The sequence below is a fragment of the Sinohyriopsis cumingii genome, chromosome 3, assembly GCF_028554795.1.
Source record: "Sinohyriopsis cumingii isolate HCF-2022 chromosome 3, ASM2855479v2, whole genome shotgun sequence".
NCBI lineage: Eukaryota > Metazoa > Mollusca > Bivalvia > Unionida > Unionidae > Sinohyriopsis > Sinohyriopsis cumingii.
The window spans coordinates 110,434,170-110,460,496 of NC_142963.1; the positions used below are offsets into that span (position 1 = coordinate 110,434,170).

Sequence of the window (26,327 nt, forward strand, 5' to 3'; positions counted from 1 at the left end):
CAATAATTATATCCTGGTAGATGTTTTTCTCCGCTGTATTTAGCCCATGGAGCACCTGGAAACTTTGACATCAAATTAGCAATATCACCACCGCGCCTATTAGGTAAAAACGAAAATTTCTTTCTACCGCACACAGAACATTTTCCACCGTACGCTATTTTTTTATTTTTTGTTATAACTGTAGCTAAATCAGTAGTTGGAGTTTTAACTCTACAGCGTAAACAATATAAATTCATGTTATAATATATACGGATATAATTGATTTCTCAGCAACTCGGCAACGAGAGCCAGTTAAGCATCATCCTGCGCTACCGAACTCCATCAGAATGATTATCATAGGACCATCTGGATCGGGTAAGACGCAATTATTACTTAATCTGATAATGAGATGGTTGAAATGGGATAAGTTGTATTTAGTAGCACCATCCGTTGATGATCAACGATGTTATGATGTACTTAAAGATTTCAATGAAAATGCGCGATTACTGGATGAAGATAATGATGTTATAGAGTTTATAACCGATATTGATGAAGCACCATCCGTAGATTCCATAGACGGATTTATTAATAATTTAGTTGTATACGACGATGTGATGCTAGATAAACAATCAAATCCAGCCAGAATATTTTCCCGAGGGAGACACAAAAATACAGACGTGATCTATGTTACTCAACGATATACACAAATTCCGAAGGTGATCAGAGATAACTGCAACATTTTAGTTGTGTTTAATGGCGTAGACACACACACGTTGCGAAATATTCATCAAACCTGGTGTGGTGGTGACATGGATATAATTAAATTCAAAAATTTCTTCTCACGAGCGCAAGCTACTCCGCATGGATTTATAACAATAAATTTACATGATCCAAGAACAAGATATCGTGTGGGTATTGATAAAATATTTGGGTAACAGGGGGTGATGATAAAATTAAATTTAATTAAACAGATATCATTAATATAATGAACAACTGTGCGTGGCTGCGTCAAGGAACAACAGATAAATGCAACAAAAGGTGCCGTGGAGAATATTGCAAGAAACATAATTATCTTATAAAGAAAAACCCTCATGCTGGTCCACGAAGATGTGTTGGATGTAACAACGGCGTTAGAGGATTATATCAGATTTGCAAAAATTGCGGTGGAGATCGATACAGAAGTTTGATGATATATTATAAACGCAGAAAGAACATAAATCCAAAAATAGAAAAACCACCATCAGAACTTGAATATTACTTGAAACATAGAACAAATTTCTAAGATTCAGATGAAGATGAAACAGATGAAGATTCCCATGATTCAGATGATGATTCCCAATATTGATAGCAGCAGAGAGGGGCGTCTACGGTTCTGTTTGGGACAAACAATAATCGTAGACGTGGTAATTGACCTCTATGAGTGGTCACTATTTTTTTTGGTAAAACACAAGGGTGACCATTCCCCTAAGTGGTCTGTTCACCCTCTCTGCTGCTACATTTTATCAATGTTAAAGATTTTGGCATACATAATCCCTTATGTTTATTTTAGCTGTCATCTTTGGTTAGAAATGCTATGTCTCAAATATTTAAACAGCTCATTTACCAACAAGAATTTTATGTCAATTTATATGGACGGCTTACGTTAAGAAATTTTCAATATGCTCTTTGAAAATAATGGGACAATGCAGAATACCCCATTTTTCGACTTACGCAGGCTTGTACAAAAGACAATCCTGCTGGCAATCATCAGTATACTGCAGATCAGTAATAACAGTGATACAACAAGCTCACCGCTGTCGTATTGATCTAACTGGGGCACCTCGTGGGAACATCACCGGGGGGGGGGGACTCATGTGGATTACAATCACAATGCAAACGTGTATAACTATGCTCAGTGGGAAAAGTCATGGGGGAAAACAGAACGGTTTTAAGGATTGGTAACCATGGTATGCTACTAGTAATGCTACTATCTGACATAACCACCATAAATTATCTCTGAAACCTTTTATCATTTTGATTCTAAAAAGTTTACTACATCCTGATAAATATTGGTTCTAAGTATAATGGCATTATTAATATGTATAATCTTTAGCTCATAAATGAAGTAATTCAAGATCGTGATAATACCCATTTACCAAGTTTTATACAAATGGACACACAATCCCTAAATCTCAATGGGCAATGAAAAATGTCCCATTTATATTCACTGATCTTGTTTATTATATAATCTGTCCATGACAATAACAAGCTTATGGTGGAGCATACAGCCAAGTGAATAAAAAAATTATCTAAAACCAATGAATAAGAGTATGTTTGAACCTACAACCTCCCTCATTAGAGGCAGATGCTCTAGTCACTTAGGTCACTGGACTGAAGCATTGGAAAAAACTGAAGTGAAGTCACAGACTGAGTTTGTGAAAATAAATGGTCAGAATTTATCATTCACTGAAATAAACATCCCTTCAAAAGGCAACCATTTCAGTACTTTGCGAGGAAAAAATCATTGTGTTTAATGATAATATTTTGGTGTTTCCCTGTCCTCAGCAAAAGCAGCAAAGTGACTCAACAAAATCTCATGTAAATGGGATTTTCCCCAGAGTATCAAACCTGTGGTACTTGTACATACATTGAAAAACAAATTGGTTTGATGATCAGTAAGTATATTTCATAAACTGCTGTTACTGAAACTGTAAGTAAAGAATTCAATAAAAGGAATCACATTCACTGCCAAGGAAATATGAAACACTCTTCATGCTATTTGTGTCAACTGGCATATTTTAAGCATGCAGATACCAATCAAACTCACAAGAGTAGGTAGGGGATTATTCATTCTAATCACAGCCAACAACACTGTTTAATTTGACACCCTTAAACTTTCTTCTAAGGAAACAGTGAATTAAATGGCATCATTTGACTCCATGATCTGTTCTCTCAGATTGTTTGTTTGTTGAATGACTTAGCAATAGTCATTTTAGACTTTTGTTGGATGTTAATTCTGACTTAGCAATAGTCATTTTAGAGGTTACTAAACCGAGAACTTGGATTAAATTAAGGCACAAAATACAACCAGTTGCCCAATTAAAATGTAAAATCTGCACATATTTGCAAATGCCAAAATAACTTGTAAAATTCTAACCTACCCACTATGAAGAAAAAAATACACCAAATAAATGCTATACCGAATCTTGAAGAAACCAAGTTTGTGGACAGAATCTATTCTGCATTATGGTGGGCACAGAAAATTCGAGATAAATCACTACTCTTGTCTGTGTCTTCAAGTGGTCATGGGCTTAGTAGATGGATACTGTTTATACTCACTTTCAAGTCCAGTCCAACTGCAGACACAAACCATGATCTGCCAGCAAATAATGCGCTAACAGATTGTTCTACTGATCAGAAACAACAACCAGCATAGATCCAGAACAGCCTGCATATTATGTAATTGCAGAAGTGGTCTACACAGTTTGCCGTTGGATCAGACTTGTAAGAGTATATCTGGTATATACAATCCAAATATATTTAGTATCTTTGGCCAAAGTCATCACAAAATGAATATGTTTGAAGTTTCTCTTGCATCAATAATATGACTTTCTTCCTGTTTGAAATAAAGACTTCACAACACTTATTTTAAAGTTATGAAGTTTAATTCAAAGCCTACAACAGGTAACATACACCCAATACATTTTTTTTTTTACAGAATACTTTCTGTCCCTATCTTCCCCGACTATACACCCTGTCAAATATATACAGATTAATCATACATACGATCAATATAGAAAATCACATTTCTTCACCTTTTTATATATATGTATGTTGCATTTACAGTTTTTCTTAAACAGCATCAACACTCAATCTCAACCTTCCAAACATGCATACTGATATTTCCACAAACAAGTCCTTTAAAAAAAAAAAAGTAACAACAACAAAACAAAAACAAGCAAGCTGTACGTTAGTCATATCCATCAATGAAGAAAAAAAAATGTATGTAAAACTTTCTTGGATTTATCTGCAAATGTTTCAACATTTATTGTGGACAGGATGAGTGGTGGGTACTTAAGCACATAAAGAGACCACAAACAACATGCCCTAAGGAATCCAAGAAATTCTGAAATCTTAATTTCTCAGAGGCAATTATTTTCTTTATATACATCAGACAGCATATTAAATCTAGTCCTATATAAAATATAGATAAATCAAACAAATTCTCAACAAAAAATATGAAATGATGTGGGTCTGCATTACAAATCAATATAATGCTACTATGACATTCGTTGTTCTAAATATGACAAAAGATATTTGAATCTACAAGATTAAACCAGATGGATGACAGCAGCAAGTGAATATTTAATTTGATTTTAAATTATATGCTTCTAAAAAACAACAGAATAGTGCCTTATAAGCATGCACTATGTTGAACAGTCCTCTACGTAAGCACTGGTAGGGTGAGTTTGGAGATTACTGACCAAATGGTCATGACGACCTTGACATTGATCTAAAATGACCGCACTTAAAACTGATTTTCTTTTCAGACTGTGATCTCTGACCTTAAGACCAAGAATCTTTAGGTGTCTTTACTGCACTTGATGCAGGCTATCCACAAAATTTGGTCAAGGACCTTACTCTAGAACAAAAGTTAGTCTGCAAACCAATTTCTCTTCATGTCCCAGTTACCATGGACATTTTACCTTTTGACCTCCAAAATCTACAAGCTCCTTTCATACCTTAAGTATAAATCCTCAACAAATACTGGTTAAGATACGTTATCTAGAACTAAAGTTGTTATGCACAAAACACCTTTTACTTCCTTTACACCTCAAAACTAAAATACTTTTTTAAAAATCCAACAAGCAAGTCATCCACATCCTTTGTGTAGGAAAATGTCAGCAGCTGAGATATCTGTGCAAAAACCATTTTCCTTCTGTCTGGGTTAACCTTTAAAAAGTGACAGGTTTCTTCTCTGCTCAAAGTGCAAGCCATCCGCAAAGTTTGTTTGAACTTACAGTCAATGATCGTGAAGATGGTCGAGAACCTGAGCTGCTTTATCTTTATTAAATCCGAATGACACTGACCTTTAACTTTTTATCCTGAAATCTGTAGGGTTCTTTCTTGTGCAAGTGCAAGCCATCCACATAGTTTGGTCTAAGTATATGATATAGAATACATTTTTGTGCACAAACCAATTTTCTCCTTTCAGTCACAGTGACCCTGTTCTTTTGAACTCCCAAATCAAAATGGCTCTTCTTTATCCCAAGTATAATCTATACACGAATGTCTGGTGGATGTATGTACTGTACAACTTATTGTGTAGAATGGGAAAAGTTAATGGACTGATGAACAGAGTTATAGTGTAATACACCAGTAAAATATAAAGGTACAATTATGTTACATTTCTTTATTACTCATCCAGATTTTCTTGCATGATGACATACATATATGCCAGCCCAGCACAATTTATGGTGGTTTATTTAGGGAGCGTATAAATAATAGCAAAATGACTAAGCCCAATAGTTAACTTACCATTATAACATTATAAAATACTAGTAACAAACAAAAGAGATGGGTAACACAGACATTTTTGTACTGCAGTATTTCTAAACAAGCCATGATACTACCAAGGTACACCACAAATTTATTATGGACCAGCAATTTAATGTTTTGGGACCTAGTCCTGATGCTTTTTAAAAATAAAATCCGTCAATTGCTGGAAAAATATCTAGCTATGATTTATAGCAAAACAATATGCTATATCCATTATTCCAAAAATATATACATTTTTTTTCTTCACATAAAAGAAAATAAATATCTCAGAGCAGAAGAAAACTGCAGCCCCTCCCCAATTAAATAGTACCTAATAGTAGATGTATTTGCTGCGTGTTAACATTTCTACAAGATGCAATCTACAAATGTACTAAAGTGGGGTGATTAAGCTTACACTACACCTGACACCCAGTGAAAGAAATTATGGTGACATCCAAGTATTTGTTGATAAAAATAGGAAGTGCCGAGGCTTAATCAAAATATTAGAGGTACACTATTGATATAATTGGCAGGGAAACTTGAGGAGTACCAACACCCAGGGAAGATATTCTTCAGAGATGGCCAGTAAACATACACACACTTACTAAAAAAAAATGAAAAAAATATCTAGTGGACATGAGAAGTTATGTAAAATTCAAAATTAACTTCTCTCCTGCAAATCATACAATTATTTTCAGTATTACAAAGGAATACATGTTCTTAACGCATCAATATACACTAATAAACGACTAAAAACATTAGTGTTTTTAAAATCCTAAATGTTTCTGAAGCTGGATTTAGTTGATTATATTTTACAACATCCCATCTAGCCAATGCTTTGGCACAAACATGATTAAAGAATCATAAATATATATGCAATAATCAAAAATCAATTTATGACAAATTAAACCCTTTTGCAAAAGCATACTATTTTTCTTTTAAAACAATTTTCTCATGACAATGAAAACATCCTTTTAATATCATTCAATTCTTAACAGGATTCTCTGGAATTTCCTTACATTCCTTAATGATGGAAATTACAGAAGTACCGGTACAGCACATGCCACAGATAATGCTGTTGACACTGTGGTACACACCTAAAAAAATAGCCAGTTTTAACAGTTCCACATGCAGGCACCAGAAGTGCTTGCATGACTTGGGGGAAGAGTCAAACTCAACTTACATATTAATTTCATCTTTTGATCACAGTGATAATGACCTTTACCTACCATTTAACCCAAAAATAAATATTTAGTAATTTACAATCTTGTAACACTATGCAGCATACACAATTATTTCCTAACTAAAGAATATACATAAAACCTATATATAAAAAAACCCCAAAATTTTGTTATGCCTTTATTGAAGAAAAAAAATGTAAATAAATATATATATATAAAAAATATCCATGGATATGTCTAGCAGTGCATAACTATGTGCAAACATTTAATTCATTTCTGTTCATACTAATGGCAATGACACAACTTCAAATACAAGGATAGATTTATGTAGTTTATTGTTAACAGTGGATTTATGTCAACACAACAAAGATGCCATCACCAATATGATGCACTGAATGGGCAATGTTGTAAGTCAGGATGGGACCATAACCCTGTTGAATGATGTAGGAAAATGGCAAGATTTGAACATGACAATGGGCGTCTTAATGTAAAGCTGTTTTCAAATCTGAGTTCAATCCATGCAGTCACAATGGATGTGACTGTATGTGACTGTACATGACAGCCTGCAATGGAACACCATATACTCCCTCCACTGATGTGGTGGAGATATAATTACACTCTTTCAACACCAGTCATTTGATTGGACCAGGACTGCTTTTACAGCAAAGAACTGCTCTTAAATTGGGACTCTAGTTTTCATGTAAATTGACATTTACAACTACTAATATGGGAGTCACAGTAGCTCAGTTATTAAAGTGTATACTCCTAATCTAAGGATTGTGGATTGACCACCTTCCCAGACCACTTGGGTTGGCCATGGTATCCTTGGGTTAGCACTTAACTCCCATTTCCTGTGAACTGCAGAACCATTTGAAAAACAAACACCAACATTTGATAATTTCACCTCAAAGTTAATACTTGGCACAAGGTAGATAAACTTGCCAACTAGTATGATCTGTCCTTGATGCAGTTCCATGAACAATCCAATATATATATATATATATATATATATATATATATATATATATATATATATATATATGACCTTTGCATCAATCAGACGTTTTAAAGGAGAAGCATCAACAAAACAGACTTAAATTTTACTGGATGTTATGCTCTGCAAACTACTGTCAAATAAAGATCATTTTGTGAAAAGGTTTCAAAGAATGATGGATAAGACGATCTTAATAACAACAATAATAATAATAACAGAAGGGGGATATAAATGAAAAACAGCCAGCCAGGTAGCATCCTCCATCTTAGTGACTGTACTGAATATCTGCTTTTTTTCTCTCAAGGTGACCATGCCCAACAACCCGATTTGTATGCTCTCTTCAATTGGGAGACAGAATGTACTAGTTACCAACCTATTATACTGGCTTGCCAATTTAAGCATGCACCATCTAAAAGTCATACAATCTCTAAAGCATTGCATTAGCTTATGCCTCATTCAACAAGTACAACAGTTTATAAGTGGTTCAGCTTCAGGAAATATCATGAACACCAGTGAGACTTGCCTTTCAGTGGCAGTTTGCATTGCCCTAGAGACTACCAATAATCGATGTGGTTTCATTAAAAAAAAACACAATATAGAGGTCAGCATGTTAATCTGGCTCCTCCTTTCATTCCCAATTTCTAAATGGTGCAGAAATCGGAAGAAAACTCTCCAATCCCCAACTCTATGAGCAGCTTTAATTTTAAGTGAGATTGACATCATTTTAGGCTAAGTTTAAAAACTTAACCTTGTACATCCTTAACTGATTGCCAGAAAGGGCTTAAAACCATTCTTTAATGCTAGCCAATCCAATTACATGGATTCTTTCCAATCATTTCTTGCAATGGTGGTGGTATCAGCCATTGAAATGTTGAGCTTATTCAGGCAAAACAATTCAATCAGTTGAGTATATAAGCATGTTAATGATTTCAATGTCAGCTCTTAAAATCATCCAGTTAAAAAAAGTGAAGAAAGGCAAAGAAACCTAAATCTGATTAATTCACCCCACAGCCAAAACAAAAAAAAAGTCTTGGTTTTTTTGTTTGTTTTTAAAGGAAAAATGCCTAAACATAAAAAAAGAAAGACTGGGTTTTACAGACATAAAAGCCTGAACTTTGATATAACAAAAATAGGAGATACCTAAACCTCCAACCAATTATGTGATGGGATAGGATGGGGGTAGGGGTGGGCCACACATGAAGCTAAGCAAGGGGTAGTTTGCATAAAATACTGGAGGACTGCCTGAACAAGGCTAACTCTAGTGGCCAATGGGTCATACAGTTGTTCTGTGACTGTTAACTGGTTACGATAGAGGGTAGTGATAATTTACTCACCAGTTAAACAGAACATACCTGATACTTCATTACTCCATTAAGTCTTGATTGGTTTCCGGAGTGCTTACAAGGGACTTAAATGCTCATAACTACAAAGTCATCATGCTGTGTGATGACAAATAAAAAAAAAAAAACATGGAACTACTAATGATAATGGACAATTTCATCATGATTTTCATTAGGAGCTGCTCATGGAATTCATGCATTGCTGTAAATATTTGTCTACTTTTTACCCAAGTTCAGCTCTTGAAGAAGGATTATCATTTAAATAACATATTGGAAAGAGTGATGGCAGATAATTTCTATGTATAAAAATACTAAGTTCTTGCAATAATTTTAGTTTATATATATATTCAACTAAAAATGGCAAATACCTCTTTGTTATACACTGATTTCTTGGAGAAATTCTTCAAATAAACATCCATGAAAATATCAGACAATAAATAAGGAAATGTATTTTAGTATACATCTTTGGTTGTGCCATGTTTGTACAATATTCATATGCATACTTACATTCTCTCAAACACTTCAATTTTTTGCTTCTACCTTTTCGTTTGCATAAAAATTATAGACCTAAACAATAATTTTGATTTTTAATGTTTAACCATGGAAGAAAAGTAAAAGGGTATGAACAGTACATTCATTACTGTAGCAAAATCCCAGATCTACATGACCATCTATTCTGGAGGAGCAAAATCATGACTTTTTAGGATGGCTTCCATGGTGGCCATATTGGGGAAACAAACTGCTCTATTTTTGATCTAGATTAAACTAATTACAAATTGCAAAAGTCTTTGGGTGAAAACCTATGTTGTTACAACTATCCATCAAGAAGAATTAGAAGATTATCAAAATGGCTACCATGGTGGCCATACTAGAAATCTAAGCAACATCATTTGTTGAAAATACAAAAGTACATAAAGAATATTTTTATGAGCAGAAAATGTCAGGGATTGGCATTCAGAAAATGGGAGGACTATATTTGGAGTAATGGTGGTGATTCAGTTTGGATATGGTCCAGGAAAGAATCACATAGGGCTAGATTTCTTTTTTTTAAAATATAAATTATATTGTTTTATTAAAAGCTAAATATACCAAATATATAAATTTAAAATACCTTGTGACTAATGGCATATAATGTACTATATGTGCATCATAATTGTGACTATATGACTAAAAAGACAAAATTAGCCTGATATTGCTCACCTGTATGCACAATGTAACAGTTAACCATGTCACTAGACAGGCTTACGTAGTATTGTAGGAAAACATTGTTTAAATTTATTTTATACCATACTATACTGATATATATATATTTATATATATATATATATATATATATATATATATATATATATATATATATAAGCATCTAATGAGTTAACAAGCTCAGCTAATCTGATGCAATATATTTCATTATTATATACTGATCTAACTTGTTTTAGAACTGGTCTATGACCATGATAATAAGCTTAATGTGGAGAAAAATTTGATCCAAATGTGGTCTCTAAATCAGTAATCAAACTAATCCAACATCTTATTGCAAAACTATTTAACAAGTCTGATCAAAATCTGATGAGAAATAACTGCAAGACTGTCGACAAACTATGAAAATCAGACACATGGTCACATCATTAACATTCATAAATTCCACTTATAGTCAAACAAGGTTTTGATGACATTTACAAAGTTTTAATCAATCTCCTATAAAAAAAAAGGTCTCTAAAGTTGTAAAAAAAAAAATAAAATCTATCAAATGCTGGATTACCCCATAAATATGCATAGGTTTCACTTATAATATAAATCATCCAAGATATTGACAACATTAGCCTATTTACCAAGTTTGATTATATAGCCAGATTTGTGCTAATGTTCTATAAAACCACCTACCTACATATCTAATGTGACTGGCATGAAAGTAGAAGATCAATAAACAAACTTTTACCTCCTATAATATCAAAATAGAGGTATTATAATAAGTCAATAAAAACCAGAAATTTGCATTTTCTTTTTATAATGTAGTATTGTCTTTTTTAGGGGTGAGGGGCTGGGGTAGGTAAAAACCTAGTTTAATATGTAATACCAGTCTGGAAGTATTACATTGTTGTATCATTTCCTGGCACTCGTTCCCATTCCAAGCTGATCATTCTCCCTTCAAATTAGTAGCTGGCGACCAAGAATAAAAAACAAAATGACCCAGGTCTGAAACCTAAAGTCAGCTTACAACAATCCAAATATCATCTAACCCAGCTTGCATGATATTTGGATGATATAAACCCATATTTCAAGTCTGACTGAAATCTTATAGGAACTATGAATTCCTGAGCAGAAACAAGCTATTGTCGACAAACAATATCCAACTCACAATTGATGCATGGCCATGGCCTTGTCAAGATATTTATTCAAAAACTAATTTTGGAAGAGAACATTTTAGAGGTCACCAGTGTACAAATGCCAATGTGAACTTTTTCCACGAGTAGCTATTACTGAAAGACTTGCATAAATATGTCCTCTGCCTAACATACTTAAATGAAGAAAATAATACTCTGAACAGAACATTATATGCTGGTTATATGTTTGATAATCAATCTAGGCAACTACAATTTTGGTGCAGAAACAACTTTTCTTCTTTCAGTCAATGACACTGACCTTTGAGCTTTTGATCCCCTAAATAAATTGATATGGTTATTCTTTATCCCAAGTTTAAATCACTCACAGTTTGGTCCTGGTCTGTAATGTAGACAAGCATTAGGCTAGAGTGAATGAAACAAAATCTGAAAACTGGAAGGGGGATCTGATAATGATCATCTGCATTGGTAACTGATAAAAAATGCCAATTCTCTTAATAAACTTTAAAACATAATCCAACTATTAACTCATAAGCATGAAATATCTCTAAATGTAATACAGTACATGTGACTAAAAAAAAAGAGGACCATGTAGGTCTGATACCACTCACATGGGTAATAGATCATTAAACTTGGGAAAGTCAATTCATACAAATATGAAAATGTGAACTGGGCTGGCACCTGGTCTTTTTCTATTTATTAATGGCAGCCATATTTGATGGTGGATCAGATCATTTGGTAAATATGTTCAAGTTCACTATGACAGGATGCTATGGTCAAATTCTTTGGAGCAGTTCTTGATAAGTAGTTATGGTTTTAAAGAGCTTCCTGTCAAATGTGGTCAAAATTGATTTAAACTGTGTTGAGCAGTGATAGAAAACAAGTCTTTAAAGATTTTCCTATTTTCACCAATGGTAATTTTATCCATGATCATCATTTAGATAAATGTGAAAGTATGCTTTCTGAAACTTTTTGTCAAATTCTGTCAAATTTCAGTTTTTGAAATGTAACTAGCAATTGTGAATAGACAACACACCAAGGCTATACCATTAAGCTCACTTGGCCTTAATGCCAGGTAAATTAAAAAAAAATCTTCTACAACTAAAGCCATGATTTTTTCACCAGTAATATCGCTGTCAAGGGAGAAAAGATGGGAGGAATGATGACAAAATGATGACGGTTGATAAATTTTAAATCTAAATTTTAATTATCTTGATCTTAATTGACAAATTTTGAAAACCTATTAATATGTTTCCTCCACAGCTATAATTATAACTGACAATAGCAGAAAAACTTGAGAACCCTCAGAAAACCTTAACCAAAAAATGTAGGTCTATATAGCTTTGAACATGCTGGCTCTGCGGACAGGACCCTGAACCAGGAGCCGAGCAACTATGCCAACCAATGAATTATCTACATCATGACAAATAGAAAGATTCCATATTTTGGCATGTATAATGTGCACTTTTTATACATATTTTTTCCTCTTTTCAAGAGGGGATGCACATTTTATGGTATTAAAAAAATGTTTCTTTCCTAGATTGATCTACCAAAAAGATCACAGCATTATGCTGCCTTAAAATATCTATTTCCAAGTGAAATATTGAACTCATTGCCTTTAATTACACTGATAGTGGCCTTATTTAAGACATAACTAATGCTTACAAATCTCAACAGTCCTGTTCTTTATGCTGACAAGCTCACCTAATTTTATATCGTTGTATATTTGTTTCCATCTTAACTGGAAATACACACAAGAAAATGGTAACTTGCTCATCAGCTCTGTTTTGTACACTTCCAAAATGCAGAATACTGCATTATGGTAAGATTGATACATATTGAAAAAGAATAAATTACTGTATAAAATTTTTAACTATTTATTTTTCTTTGGAAAATAAACTTAGTTTTTTGTATTATTTCTAATCTAAAATCACAGTATGTGATACTTCTTTGGGATCAGTGCTGAACTCAGCATGATGTTTTTAAAGGTAATTTGTACATCATGTAGGTAAACACTGAAATATATGTGATAGTTGTCATACTAGTCCAGTTAAGCATAAATATTGGACCTTAAATGTCACATAGCATCTCATCTTCAATCTTATTATCTGACTGATTATAATCAGACAAAACATCATCATGATCTGGGTAAAAACCTGTACACCCAGACACACACAAGTTCACCATCATAGCCACATACAAGGATGAAGCATGGACAGAAAAGAACAAAGAAACAGTCAAGTACTGTTTTATTGTAAACCAATCAAATGTTGTGCAACAAATCATGCTCAGTGCACTACCAAAAATGGCAGAATGTTGTTTCCCACAAAACAGCACAATTATCATATTTTTCACATGAATATCATCCATGTCATGTCAGAACCACATTTTTCACCTTGCACTGGGTTGAAAATTGGGAGGTGGGTGCTGCACACAGGAGCACATTACACACACCAAAATATGGTCAATAAAATAATTAATGAAATGGGACTGACACATGATGCATGCATAACAATAATAAAAAAATAGCAGTTTCTAGGCTAAACAAGTCATAAATGCCGTTCTAATTTGAATAAGCCAAGATGCCTTACATTGTCTTCCCAGCTTCCAAAAACACCAAGTTCATTAATTGTCTGACAACTATGGAAACATATTTTAAAGGAGAAAATAATTTGCATATGCAACAGGAACCAGGACCATATCCAAGTGCATTGCACTGAGTTCTTTACACATTCATTTAATACAGCAAGTCAAATGGTTTATCTACTGTCTGTTATAGCTGGGAACGTCCTCAAAGTTCCCTGAACACCACAAGTTGGAAAATAAATTAGAATAGACCATACAAGTTCAGCAACAACTACTGTCATATACTGCATTGGCCATCTTGCTGTGATTAATTCAGCCGACATTATGAAATAAATCAAACCAGCATATCACATCTGTCTTCTGTCCAAAGACACCATAAGATTCAAGTATTTAAAATAAAGTCAGCTGTGCTGTAAAAGTAAATACGAGATTTTGTGTGAACAGAGTCACTATCTTCATGATGACATAAAGCTGCTCACAAGTCTTCCACATCACATCTAGTCGATTTTCACTGTTGAGTATATCTTTCGTACAAATGTGCTTGTTCCAATGTACCCAAATGTACCTGAAATGGAAACATCATGTCGGTTCAACTAAATTCAATGTGACAGAGAGGTATGGTTTTGTTTTGTGGGACAACATTATTCATATGATAGGCTATACAAGATCACCTTATCATCATGTGTAAGTCTCGCTTAAAATAAACTTAAAATCTGGTTAGAAGAAAAGAATCTTGAGTGGCAAAAAATTCAATCAAATGTAAGATCACCTTATTAAAATGTATACATCTTGCTCATAATAAAAGTTTAAGGACTAGATTATATAAGCTTACTTTTCAAGTTTAATCAAAACTGGATCAGAAAATATAGACCCAAGAGTAGTAACAAACCCAGCCCTTGATCAGCTCAATATGGAACCCAGCTGAAATCTTATTGATACTGGCTAGCATATTAACTTTGGATCTAAGTCAAACCAAAATGTGAACTCCAGAAAAATAACAAATTATGCCAAAATCAGATGCAAAACCACCTCATTCATATGCATAGATCTCTCTCATTATCTTCCAAGATCCCAATGATATACGAGTAAAAGACTGAATTTCATAAAATTCGGATCAGAAAGAAGGCCCTTAGAGTGGTAACAAGCTCAGCAAACCAGACCACAACATCAACAGGGATCTGGGCCATTACCGACTTGGCCTGTGGCCCATATTCCAATCCTGATCAAAATTAGATCAGAACAAGATTTTCCAGGCATTCAAGATTAGACTTCTTTTTCAACTGGTTGAGTGTTGAAACCATCTCTGATATTTCCGAGTGATGAGATTTTCAAATTAGCCACTGTGACAGTCATATTGGACACAAGATTGGAACCTTTTTGATTGAGAATAAAACGGACACCACAGGAAAACTTCTATTGAAGTGCTTTCATCCGCGTAGGACAATTAGTAACAAGACTTTCAACGTGCTAGTTGTGGAAGCCATATCTGAGGTTAGATCGGCACCATTTTCATTCAGGACCAACCAGTCTTCTGGTGAAAACCCTTCAATATGACTTTCCATTTAAGAGCACAAAATGCTGTCATATTGGCCATAGTGGATGTCAGATCAGCAACATTTTTTCATTTGGAACTAACTAGACATCATAAGAAATCGGGTGAAAAACCAAATATATTTTCAAGACAGCCACTGAGATGACCACATTGGATATCAGACTGGCACAACGTTTTTTACTGAAGATTACCTGGACACCACAATAATATGATTCCCATGGTATCCATGTATCATAAGAAGTCTTAAAGTGAAAACCTTGTGTATATGACCATACATTCTGAAGGAGTAGTGCTAACAAGATTTTCATAATGGCTGCTAAGGTTGCCACAACTGGTGTCTGGGCAGCACCATTTTCACTTGTACCAGACCAATCAGACCTTGGGATGAATGTGTGACAAGTTTCATAACATCCCTCCAAGTAGCTTAGGATTATTAGTGACAACAAATGTGTGTGCTAATGGACATAAACAGGCCATCCCATAAACCAATGGTTACCCAAGTGTTGCCATGCTTTTTCTAGTGGGTTGCTGAGATCAAACATAATAATTTGAAATTTCCTACCCAACTGATTTATTAGTATTTGATTGGTTCTAAAGCTAACACCACACACCTAATCAGGGTTGCTGCCCAAAAAGGTTAAGAACCACTGCCATTAAGTTCTTCTGATCTATGTCAAGTAGTGATAAAAATGGCTTCCAGAATGGTAATAAGATCAGTCAGTTGGATGCAAAATCAAAGATCTTGCCCAATCTTCAAATCATCCATGATCTCAATAATATATTCCAAGTATAATCTAAACAGGACCAGAAATATGGCTTTCAGAACGGTAAATCTCAAAAATGGAATAGAAATAAAGACTCCAGAGTGGTAACAAGCTCAGCCAATCAGACGCAAGATCAGCTTATTCATTTGTGTAGTGATTGTTCATCATCAAACATGTCCATGTTCTTGATGATAAAATCCCATACTCCATGTTTGACCAAACTTAGCTCAAATATGGCTTCAAGTTACCTTATCAGTATGAAGGAACTTGCCCATAATCATACCTGTCTAAGATCTTGAGGATACAAGCCCATTTTCCAAATCTGATCAAAAAAATGGATCAATAATATGGTATTCATTGTGGGAACAAGCAATTATTCATAAAGAGATGACACGCAAGGAGAGAACCATACTATAAGTGACAAGGTCTTACAACTAGCTGAGCTAAAACCCAGTTTTTTGCAGCCACATTTCTAGGAAGACAACATTTGTTTTTGCTTGACAGTGCTATAGGAAAAGGCTTCTAATTTCTACTTACCACACATTATACCCAATGCTAAACTAAACAGCGCCATATATCCAAAATAAAAAGTGGTTTGAAATAATCCATACATTCTGAAAGAAAATAAAAAATCCAGTCAAATAAATATAAGTCCTTAATATTGCAAGTTGCAAATTATACATTCTTTCACTACTGATCATTAATTTTGTTTATATTAATATCAAAGACTTCAGACCAATGTTGTATTCTGAAAAGATACTTAATAATGAAAACATTCTCTCAATATTATTTTATAATCTCTACTCTGTAGTGCATTGTTCTGGATGACATGCATGTACATCTCTATAGAACACAACTGTAACCTTTAATTTTTTTTTCAATATCAACTAAGGGATCAACAAAACTGAAGGTAACAACACAAGTATGGTTATGAAGACAGTCTACATCATTTCTATGTATAAATTGTAATTAATACTGAAACTATATTAAGACTAATCCATCTATCAAAGAATCAAGTCCAATCAGGTTAGAAATCCCATGAACCAGAACAAGATGCATTGTTCCTGGACCTCTTCACCCCCCCCCACCCCTCCTCTTTGAAAATACCATTTCCATAAAATGTTTCTCAAAGATGCAGTCCTCAAAGTGTTAACAAACCAAAGTAATCTGATGCACAATCACATAATAACATATCCAGCAGATCATGCCATCAAGAGGATTCTAAGAACCTCTAAAGTTAGTTTTGGGTAGGGCATGTTCAAGTGTTTAGTTGGTAAATGGATGCAAAGGTAATGTGATAACCTAACATCTTGACCTGAACTACAATATGTGTCTTGATGGAGACAATATACTTACTTTGTTTTGAAGAAAAAATAGTAGAAAGAGTAAAGGTACACATAGCAGGATGTGGATGCTGCTGCCAGGAAACTTGTCCATTGCCTACAGGAAAAAAATTGAGCTCAGCCAAGTGTGGTACAAACGTAATCTTTTAATGTTAATCATGGCATAGCATTTCCTTGCACAGGAAAAAATATTAACACATTGCTAGGTGAATACTAAGTGTATCAAACACACATCTACATGGCAACAACCATATTATTTATGTACCCGCCCTATTCTTATAGCTTCATTGTTTAATCTCCAAATAACATGGCAGGCAATGAAGCCATCATGAATCAAATTTCCAATGTGTCACAAGTATGGACCTATTTACTGTGACAGGTGGTTATCAGTCAGTTCCCATGTACAATCTGGAATTTGAGTCACCTTTCCATTGTGTGTCATATCAACAATATCATCTTGTACAATATTCAGAGTTTTGACTTTATATGTATGTAGTAGTGTTTAATAGAACCTCAATACTATAGTGGCTAAATGGTACATGTACTAACTTGAAGATTATAAGTTTGAAAAAAGTAGAAATGGAGATCAGCACAACTATAATAATTGGAATATAAACTATGTAAAATAAATGTAACATGAAGAATAACCAAATAAAAAACAAACATTAAAGAAAAAAAATTAAATAAAAGGAGTATAAAATAAAAGACAGATAAAACATGAAAAAGCTTTAACACTCGCAAAACAAACATGCAACTATTTCTAATGTCAGTGAACCTCCAATTAGCCTACATTCCCACTCCAATACCAACATTACTTTGCATGAATTGACTGATGCAACATCACAATTTTTCATGCATATCTACAGGTTTATTAGGACCACATTAGGTTCCGAGTAATCATAAATCACACTGCTTATTTGTCAACATTTCATCAAAATATCAAAATCAAAGGATTCATCACATAGGATTCAGATGTATTGGTCTCACTCATAATAATACAGATGTCTGAATGCAGTATAGCATTCTCATGCAGTTCACTGATGGGATAAAGAATTTAATGAATTGACAGAACTTCGTATTCAGCACCTTCCAGAAAATGACTCTGTATACACTTGCATACAAGTTGTTTCTGCTGAAAATCTGAATGTTCAGGGTATGGGTCATCTCAAAAGTGTGACATACAAAACAAAAGGATAAATTTCAGAGTAATATTGCAAAACTCTAGATGTCTGCACTATGTATATATATTGTCAATTCAAATATTTTTACATTTTCATGCCACTATTCCCATCCAGAAATGCCTATATGGTATGCACTTTGTTTATCCACTTCATGGCATTATTCATTACACAATACTTTCATCTAGTTATTTGATTTGCAATAATCTGAAAATATTGCCAATAAATTAAATATTACAGGCTGCTCTCTGAAGTGTCCATTAATTTTGTTTACCATGGGTGGTTATGTCTTTGCAAGTCTGAACAACCTGTATTTGTATTATATTGTGTTTTGCTGTGTAAACAGTTTACATTTGAAGCAATAACAATATACTGATTTTATTTATATTTTCTTTTTTCATTAGCCAGATCTAATTCCCAAGCTATATACAAGCGCACTATGCCAATACGCCCTAGGCTTGTTGATGCAGCACTGACTTTGTTTTCAAACTGAAAAACCTTCTGATCAAGGCGCAAATTGTACGTGATACTTGTTCAGTGCCAAATAGAGTCCTATAACTCCCTATGTGTGCTTGATCTTGATCCTTTAACACCCTCTTTCTCATCCCATCTGACAATACTTTGATCTTGCTGCACATCTGGTACTTGATGAGTGCCAAAAACTAGAGGGTGGTTATTTGAACTAAATGATCTAGCCACACAGTTGACACATGTTCAGTTGCATACTTTAATAGATTTCACAGACTGTATGATCAAAGTGATGATGGAGATAATTCAGAACTTTATTTGGTCACTCAGAAAATAAGGATAAATTCTTGGGTTTAGTACCAGATGCCATTAAATGTTGACATTTATAGGATACTATGAATCACAGAAGTGTGGACTTCCACTGTTTATTTGAAAGAACAGCAGAATTAACATACTACAGGATACTGTGAATTGGACCATAGTGGGCTATTTTTATACTGGTATGTGACCTGACCTAAAACAGACTCCAGGATTTATCATGTACATGGGTTTAAAAGGCAGGCATTATGGATTTCTATGGATTTTATTACAGGAAGAGGGTCAAAATTGAAATCATCAATTTTATTTGTGAATTATTTCACTAAATTATACAACTTTTGATTAAAGTGGTTTAGTCTTTATTCTACCCATCTATCCATCCAGTTTTTATTTTTTATTTTGTGCGAAGTGCAACTTAGACTTGTGGACAACAAGTCGATACCTTTAGGCAGAACTAACGTGGAAAATATACCCCTACTTATAGGCGGGTCAAAGAGAAATTATCTTTTCTGCATTGTAAAAGCACAATAGAACAGATGATTGCTGCTCAGATTAAAGATGTTCACATCCAAGGTGCTCTGATTTGGGACTTGGGGGAAGGTGCACATGGCAGTTTATTGTTCAGACTGGTCACGAAAAAGTCCACCAAGGGTTTCCCTCACTTGCAGTCTGAACAGGGACTCTGCTATGGATTCTGTGAGGACTATCTTACCTTCCCTGGACAGAATGCTTTTCTTTTCACAAGGAATATCATGAACCTGTAGGGTAATCCTCCTGAGCTTGCCCAACAAAGGAGGTTCCAAACATCGTTACGCAAAGATGCCCATGTGCCTCCTTGTTGCTTGAGGTACATTACCAATGATGTGTTGCTGAAGAAGACCATCACACACGACTCCTAGGTCAGCACACAGTACTTATGTGAGGAACAACTTGGATGTGAAAGTACACATCTTGAAGGTCAGTGGCGACTCATGTTGCCAGTTCTTATGGCATTCCTGATTTAAGCTGCAGTGTCCATCCTGAATGGTTCTTCCTAAAGAAACTTGGTTAAAGTTAACAGATAATCAGGCAACTTTCCACCCTTTCTGGAAGACTGCTCTTCTCTTTCTAGTGTGGCTAATAGCAGGGTTGCACAGCAGGAGGGAGCAAGTCCTTGGGATGTTCGCATCCACTTTAGGGAATGGAGAGGGGTCTGCAAACTTCCTCCCTGGGCCTCTCCAGTGATTGCACCTAACTACAGATAGGCAAGAGGAAGGCTTACATTGGAACTGATTCCTGGACTGGGATTCAACCCTTTAAAGAGCAAAACTAAAGGCAACAAGGGGTGGTCTGGATAGATATGCTTCTTGGCAAGTTTCAACTTAGGACAGCTCCAGTGTAAAGCAGTGGTAAACTTTGTTTACCATTTATCACCTTACTGAAAGACCAGACCTCTTCATCCTCTGCTACAAGCTGATGGATGGAATGAGGTTGGAGACTTGAAAGGAGGAGGCACTGTCTGAACCTGTCCTTCAATGAACTCACTGACAGGATATAATCATCCTTCTCTTGAGATGGGACTTTCTAACTCCATGTCACTTTGTTCAGGAGACCTGGAATATAGGACTATATGCATCCTGTAACTCTTTACAAGGGTCAGCCACTAGCACCAGACCTGGCAGGGCAACAAGAACATTTCTTGACCTTCCTCAAGGCATTTGGGGAAATAATGCTTGAATTGCTCCTTCAACTCTAAACAAGCAGGTGATGTGGGCCCATGGCTTGCAACATCAGCACCACTACAATGCCAAGGCCTCAGCATCCATGGCACCATAAAAGGAAAGGACAATTCACTTCCCTGAAATGGATGCCTCCACAGGGATTAAGAGGAATCATAGAAAGGGGGGGGGATGTTGATCCTCACATGGCACAGACTGGTGGGGCAGACCATTTCCTCTTGCAGCAATCTTTGTGATGTTCACATTTCTGACAGTTTATGCGATGCAAGGGATCAAAGGATCCAATGAATCTTTAAGAACACAGTGATGGAGGAAAAGTGGCAGCCAAATGTTGATATGCAAGTGCTGGTGGGAAATAATTCAATGTTAGTGTCCCTGAAACATGCCACTTTCAAATGTAAGCCTTCAGAGTGGAGGGCCTTCTTGCTCTCAAGATTTTCCCCACAATCAAAGGTTCAAATTGTATCTCACAAGGCTGTCATGATAAGAGCAGAGTGTGTAGAAGAGGATGATCGAGGCAGGGAAGGACCACCTGTGACACTGGATGCTGGAGAAGATTCCGGTTGGCTGGAATCTTCCTGGGCAAATCTACTGTTAAAACGAGTAGATCAGTGACTCTGGACTTGTTCATCTGAGAGGGACTATTAGAATCATCTTACAATTATGGCTCTGCAACTTCTGGATTATTTTCGGTATTAGCAATGTGGGAGGGTAAATACCCAAGCTTTTGGGCCTGGAACTGGAGAGATGAAGGTGGATAGCTTGTTATTCCACCTAGTTGCAATGAGGCTGATCATCGGGCGAACTCAAAGTAAGCAAATCCAAGTGAAAAATGATTGATGAAGAGACCATTCCGTGTGAAAGACATGACCTCTTCTGCACTGAGTTTCAGCCAAGACATTCAGTCTGCAGGAATGTGTCTGATTTGCACATTGATATGAAGATTGTCACAGCAACATAGAAACTCCCAAATCAGAACACACAAGCTGAGTGATTTGGTGCCTCCCTGTTGGAGGAGATGGGTCACCAACAGAGTTGTTGGACTGAATGAGGACAGTTTTTGACAGCGATTCAATCTTTTCAGAAATGAATGGCATTGATGACAGCTGTCATTTCTAGGATGTTTATGTGCTGAGGCCATCCACTTGGCTCCCCTGTGTCAATGATGTTAGTGAAGGTCAGGAACAGGTGGCCTCGGTACTGGCATTAGTACTGACTTATTTCTGCTTGGGGCTTCTCCAACAGGATTCACATGGTCAGACAACCTGGGTTGCACAAATGATGCAGGAATGATCAAATCTCTGGACTGATCATGACTGTTGGATCAAAGGGACTTGAAAAGGGATGCCACTGAGAGGGATGAAGTCTGCTGCTACAATGAATAAACCGATGAGTTGCTAAACTCTTGCTGAAATCCAAGCAATGTTAGAAACAGATCCAATGAGCATGACAATGCTGATTACATGAACACGAAGTCTAACGAGATTCCAGTTGGTTAAAATTTCCATGTCTAGATGGACAAAATTCTGGGATGGATGGAGGTCCGACTTTCCTAGTTCACTACATAGCTTGTTTGATCTAAAAGAGAGAAGAGAGATAAGACTGTTCCTGTCTTGGGGTAGAATAGAACTTACATGTTTCTAGAGGATGTTGTCCAAGTACACTCATGTCATTGAAAATTACATCAACTAGAACAGGGTGATAACGTAATCCATCATCTCAGTAAAAGCCCAAGGGCTGACGTCGAGTCCAAAGGGAGAACTTGAATTGATGAACTGTGTCGTGGCAAGCAAACAGAGAAAATGTTTGTGGTTCGGGTGGATAGGGATGTGAAAAGATATGACAGATCAAGACTGATGGCATACTTGTCCCATCAAACAAAGAGGCAGACTGAACTCACCATCTCCATCGTGAGTTGGTTGAGGAGACTCCAGTTGATGATGGGTCCCAACTTGCTGTTTGCTTTCCAAAATAGATAACAGCCTTAAATAAATCCCCTGGGATCTGCACAAGCTCCACTGCCTTTTATTTTTTAATAAGCGACCTTATCTCCTTCTATAGAAAGGCATCTTTCTCTTGATCTGATAAAGGGGGGAAAAGATGGTAGGAGATTGCTGATGAATGAAACCCAAAGCCCCTTCAAATGTCCTGAATCGAACCTCAACCCACACATTCTGAGTGAATAGAGGGATCCAGTAGTTCAAAATTCGGTTTCTTACCACTTCTGTACAAGTGCTTCCATGGGATTGATATTGGTGCAAATGTGACTGAGAAGATCCTGTCCTAATCCGTTTAACATCCCTTCACACTGGTGGGGGCTGAGCGACAAAGTGGATGGACAGTTCCAGAGCTGCCTGTCTCCAAACTTCCTCTATTCATCCTCCAAAGCAATGGTGACCTGAACAGGTTTGTCTGGAAAGGAAGGGTATGACAAGATTTGAGAGACATGTTTTGCAGACATGCAACAAGTTGCATCAGGAGTAAATTGTCCAAACGCATCAAAGTATTGGCCATATTTTGGTGAGCAGCCCTGTTCAATGACCCTAGCAATCTTGCCTGTCGCCTTCAGAGTGTGATTATCGTTGTTTGTCTTCATCGAATCTGAAAGGTGCCAAATGAGGCCAAATATAACGATGAAGAAGGTGCAACAACATCCCGAACTAGCTCTGACAGGCATGAAGCACATTTGTCCACTTTATAAAACAGACAAGTGGACAGATGAACTGCTATATTCTTGTCAAGTGCCACAAGATTAGTACTAAAGTCTAGGTTGCCTTAAGCCTATCTGATTGGGGAAGGAACCAGAAGGATGGCCATCTCTTCCTCGTTGTTGAGACCTAATGATTCTTTTAAATAGTGGTGGGGAGGAGGGCATTCTGAAGTAGCAAACACCCTATAAATGTCCTAAGCCAAACTTCAGCCCATTCACTGGTTGGATCTTAGTATGACATGAAGGATTGTGAATTTGAGGAGTTCCTTCACATTCACTGTGTGAAGACCCAATCTGGATCTACTTGCAGCTCTTCTGAAGACATACCAGGTGGTATGAAGACTTGTGGACAAGCTGTGAACTTACAGAAGTCCGACACTGCTGGCTGGTTTGCATGGCGAATGGTCGTCCTAGAAGCTGGCAGTATAGAAGCTGGTCCAGCTATCAATGGTACCTCAAGTACTTAAATGACTGTTCTACTGAAACTACATAAGGGAAAAACAAAGCCTCAATTAGCAATGCAGCTAAACAAACTAAAACCAACTCCGCTACAAACTGAACAAACGAAAAAAGTAAAAGCTGTGCTAACTCATAATGACCATGCGGAGGTCAGCAACAGTGTGGTGTGACGTGGTCTTTTAAGGACCAAGTCCCTAAAGGTGACAAAATCACTCAAATTGGCAGAAATTGTAACAAAAGAAAGTCAACAACCTGCAGCGGAAAAGGAAAAATCCACACAATAAATCCAAAAGGAATGAGGGATGAATCAACTGGAAGACAAAACTGGCTAGGATTGTCGGCGTATAAACTATACAATGTTATCCTGTACAGCAGTGAAGCTAAAAACTAGCAACATTCGGCAGTCCCAAAGAGTGGTAATGGGCAAGAGTTATTGCCCTTTGTCTACTGAATAGAAAAAGACATTTTTTTTGTCTTTTAGTAGGGCTGGATTTGTTAGGTAGCAGGGTAATAATCTTATCATAATGTGTTTGGGGAATGTATTCGAAGGAGAAATGCAAAGCCCGATTTTGTTCATTTACTTAAATAACAGAAGGTAATTAAAGTTTACTATTGGCAGCAGTTTAATTTTAAATGTCTATAAATTTAAGATGCAGAAAATAAAGCATCAAATGAAAGTATCAAATGTAATTGTTTTGATGCAGGTCTTACCAGCGGTAGTCTTCAGCATTCAGCAGGAAGTAGGCACAGACAATGGTGACACAGACTGTAACAACAGTCAGAATCAAGAAGACGAGGAGCATGAAGCCATACACATAGTAGATCTTGTATGCCCAGAATGATGTAAAGATGAAGTACCTACAAAAAGACATGCATAAAACAAATTCAGACAATATGTTACCCTTTTGCCAGCAACTAAAGCTGAAAACTAAAAATGTTAATAGCAGACATGGCTACTCCACAATATAGTTTAATGGAAAAATTTATTTACCATGCAAAATCAAGTTTTAAAACTAAACTGGAGCTACCAAAGTCAAATGTAAACAAAACATCAGACATATCTATGTGACAAAGATGCCCAATCAATATGATACAAATGAAAGGCAGTTCTTGGTCAACATGGGGTCACAACTCTGTAAAAAAATTTCAAGAAAATCAAACATGCCAAGGTTTTTTTCAAGTAAAGACCTCATACCAAATTTGCATTCAATCCATTAAGTCCTACAAATTAACTGAGCAGCAATTCAACAACAAAGATCTAAATCAAACAGACAAAATAACTCTTAATGTAAAGCCACCTACCAAATTTGATCTCACTTCATGGATTTCTTCAAAAGTTAAAGAGTAAGAATACAAATTTACATTCATCTGATGTGACAGATATTTATGACCAGTATTTAAGCAAAAGTAGCAATAACTAATTTGTGCCAATGGACACATGGATTTCAGGCAGCTGATGAGAGGTCATTCCACAAGCTCTTCAGGTCTATGACTAATAGACTAGTAGTTTCTTAACAGTAACATTAACCAACTTGTGCTAATGGACATAAAGACAATGGATGATGTACAAGAGGCCATTCCATAAGCTCCTTTTGTCTAAGACCAGTAGAGCTACAAAACAGCTGATCGGATGCTGGAAGACCTCTTAATAAAAATCAGCCAACCTTTGGCAGAGGTAAGATAAAAAGGAGAGAGCAATCAAAAAATGATTTTGGCAGAATCACTAGAACTAGCATTTAAAGTTTAAGAATTGTTTAATTGTTACTGCTTTGTTTAAGTTGGGTTTTTTAAAGAAATATTCAAGAGCAGCTCATATATTTTTTGTTGATATCAACTGATGAAACATGCACTATCTCCCCATGTTACAAAACCACCCAC

General features: G+C 35.8%; 1 protein-coding gene across 1 annotated transcript in view; it reads right to left on the reverse strand.

The window, feature by feature from the left end:
• Positions 1–3,601: 3,601 nt before the first annotated feature.
• Positions 3,602–26,327, reverse strand: part of LOC149803568 (transmembrane 9 superfamily member 3-like) — a 72,508-nt gene continuing 49,782 nt past the window's right edge. The window contains exons 12-15 of the mRNA XM_089953305.1: positions 25,161–25,307; positions 17,612–17,695; positions 16,793–16,869; positions 3,602–14,504 (exon numbers count right to left, since the gene is read on the reverse strand). Of these exons, the coding sequence (XP_089809431.1) occupies positions 14,437–14,504; positions 16,793–16,869; positions 17,612–17,695; positions 25,161–25,307 (376 nt within the window). The 3' untranslated portion in view covers positions 3,602–14,436. The remainder of the gene's footprint in view (positions 14,505–16,792; positions 16,870–17,611; positions 17,696–25,160; positions 25,308–26,327) is intronic.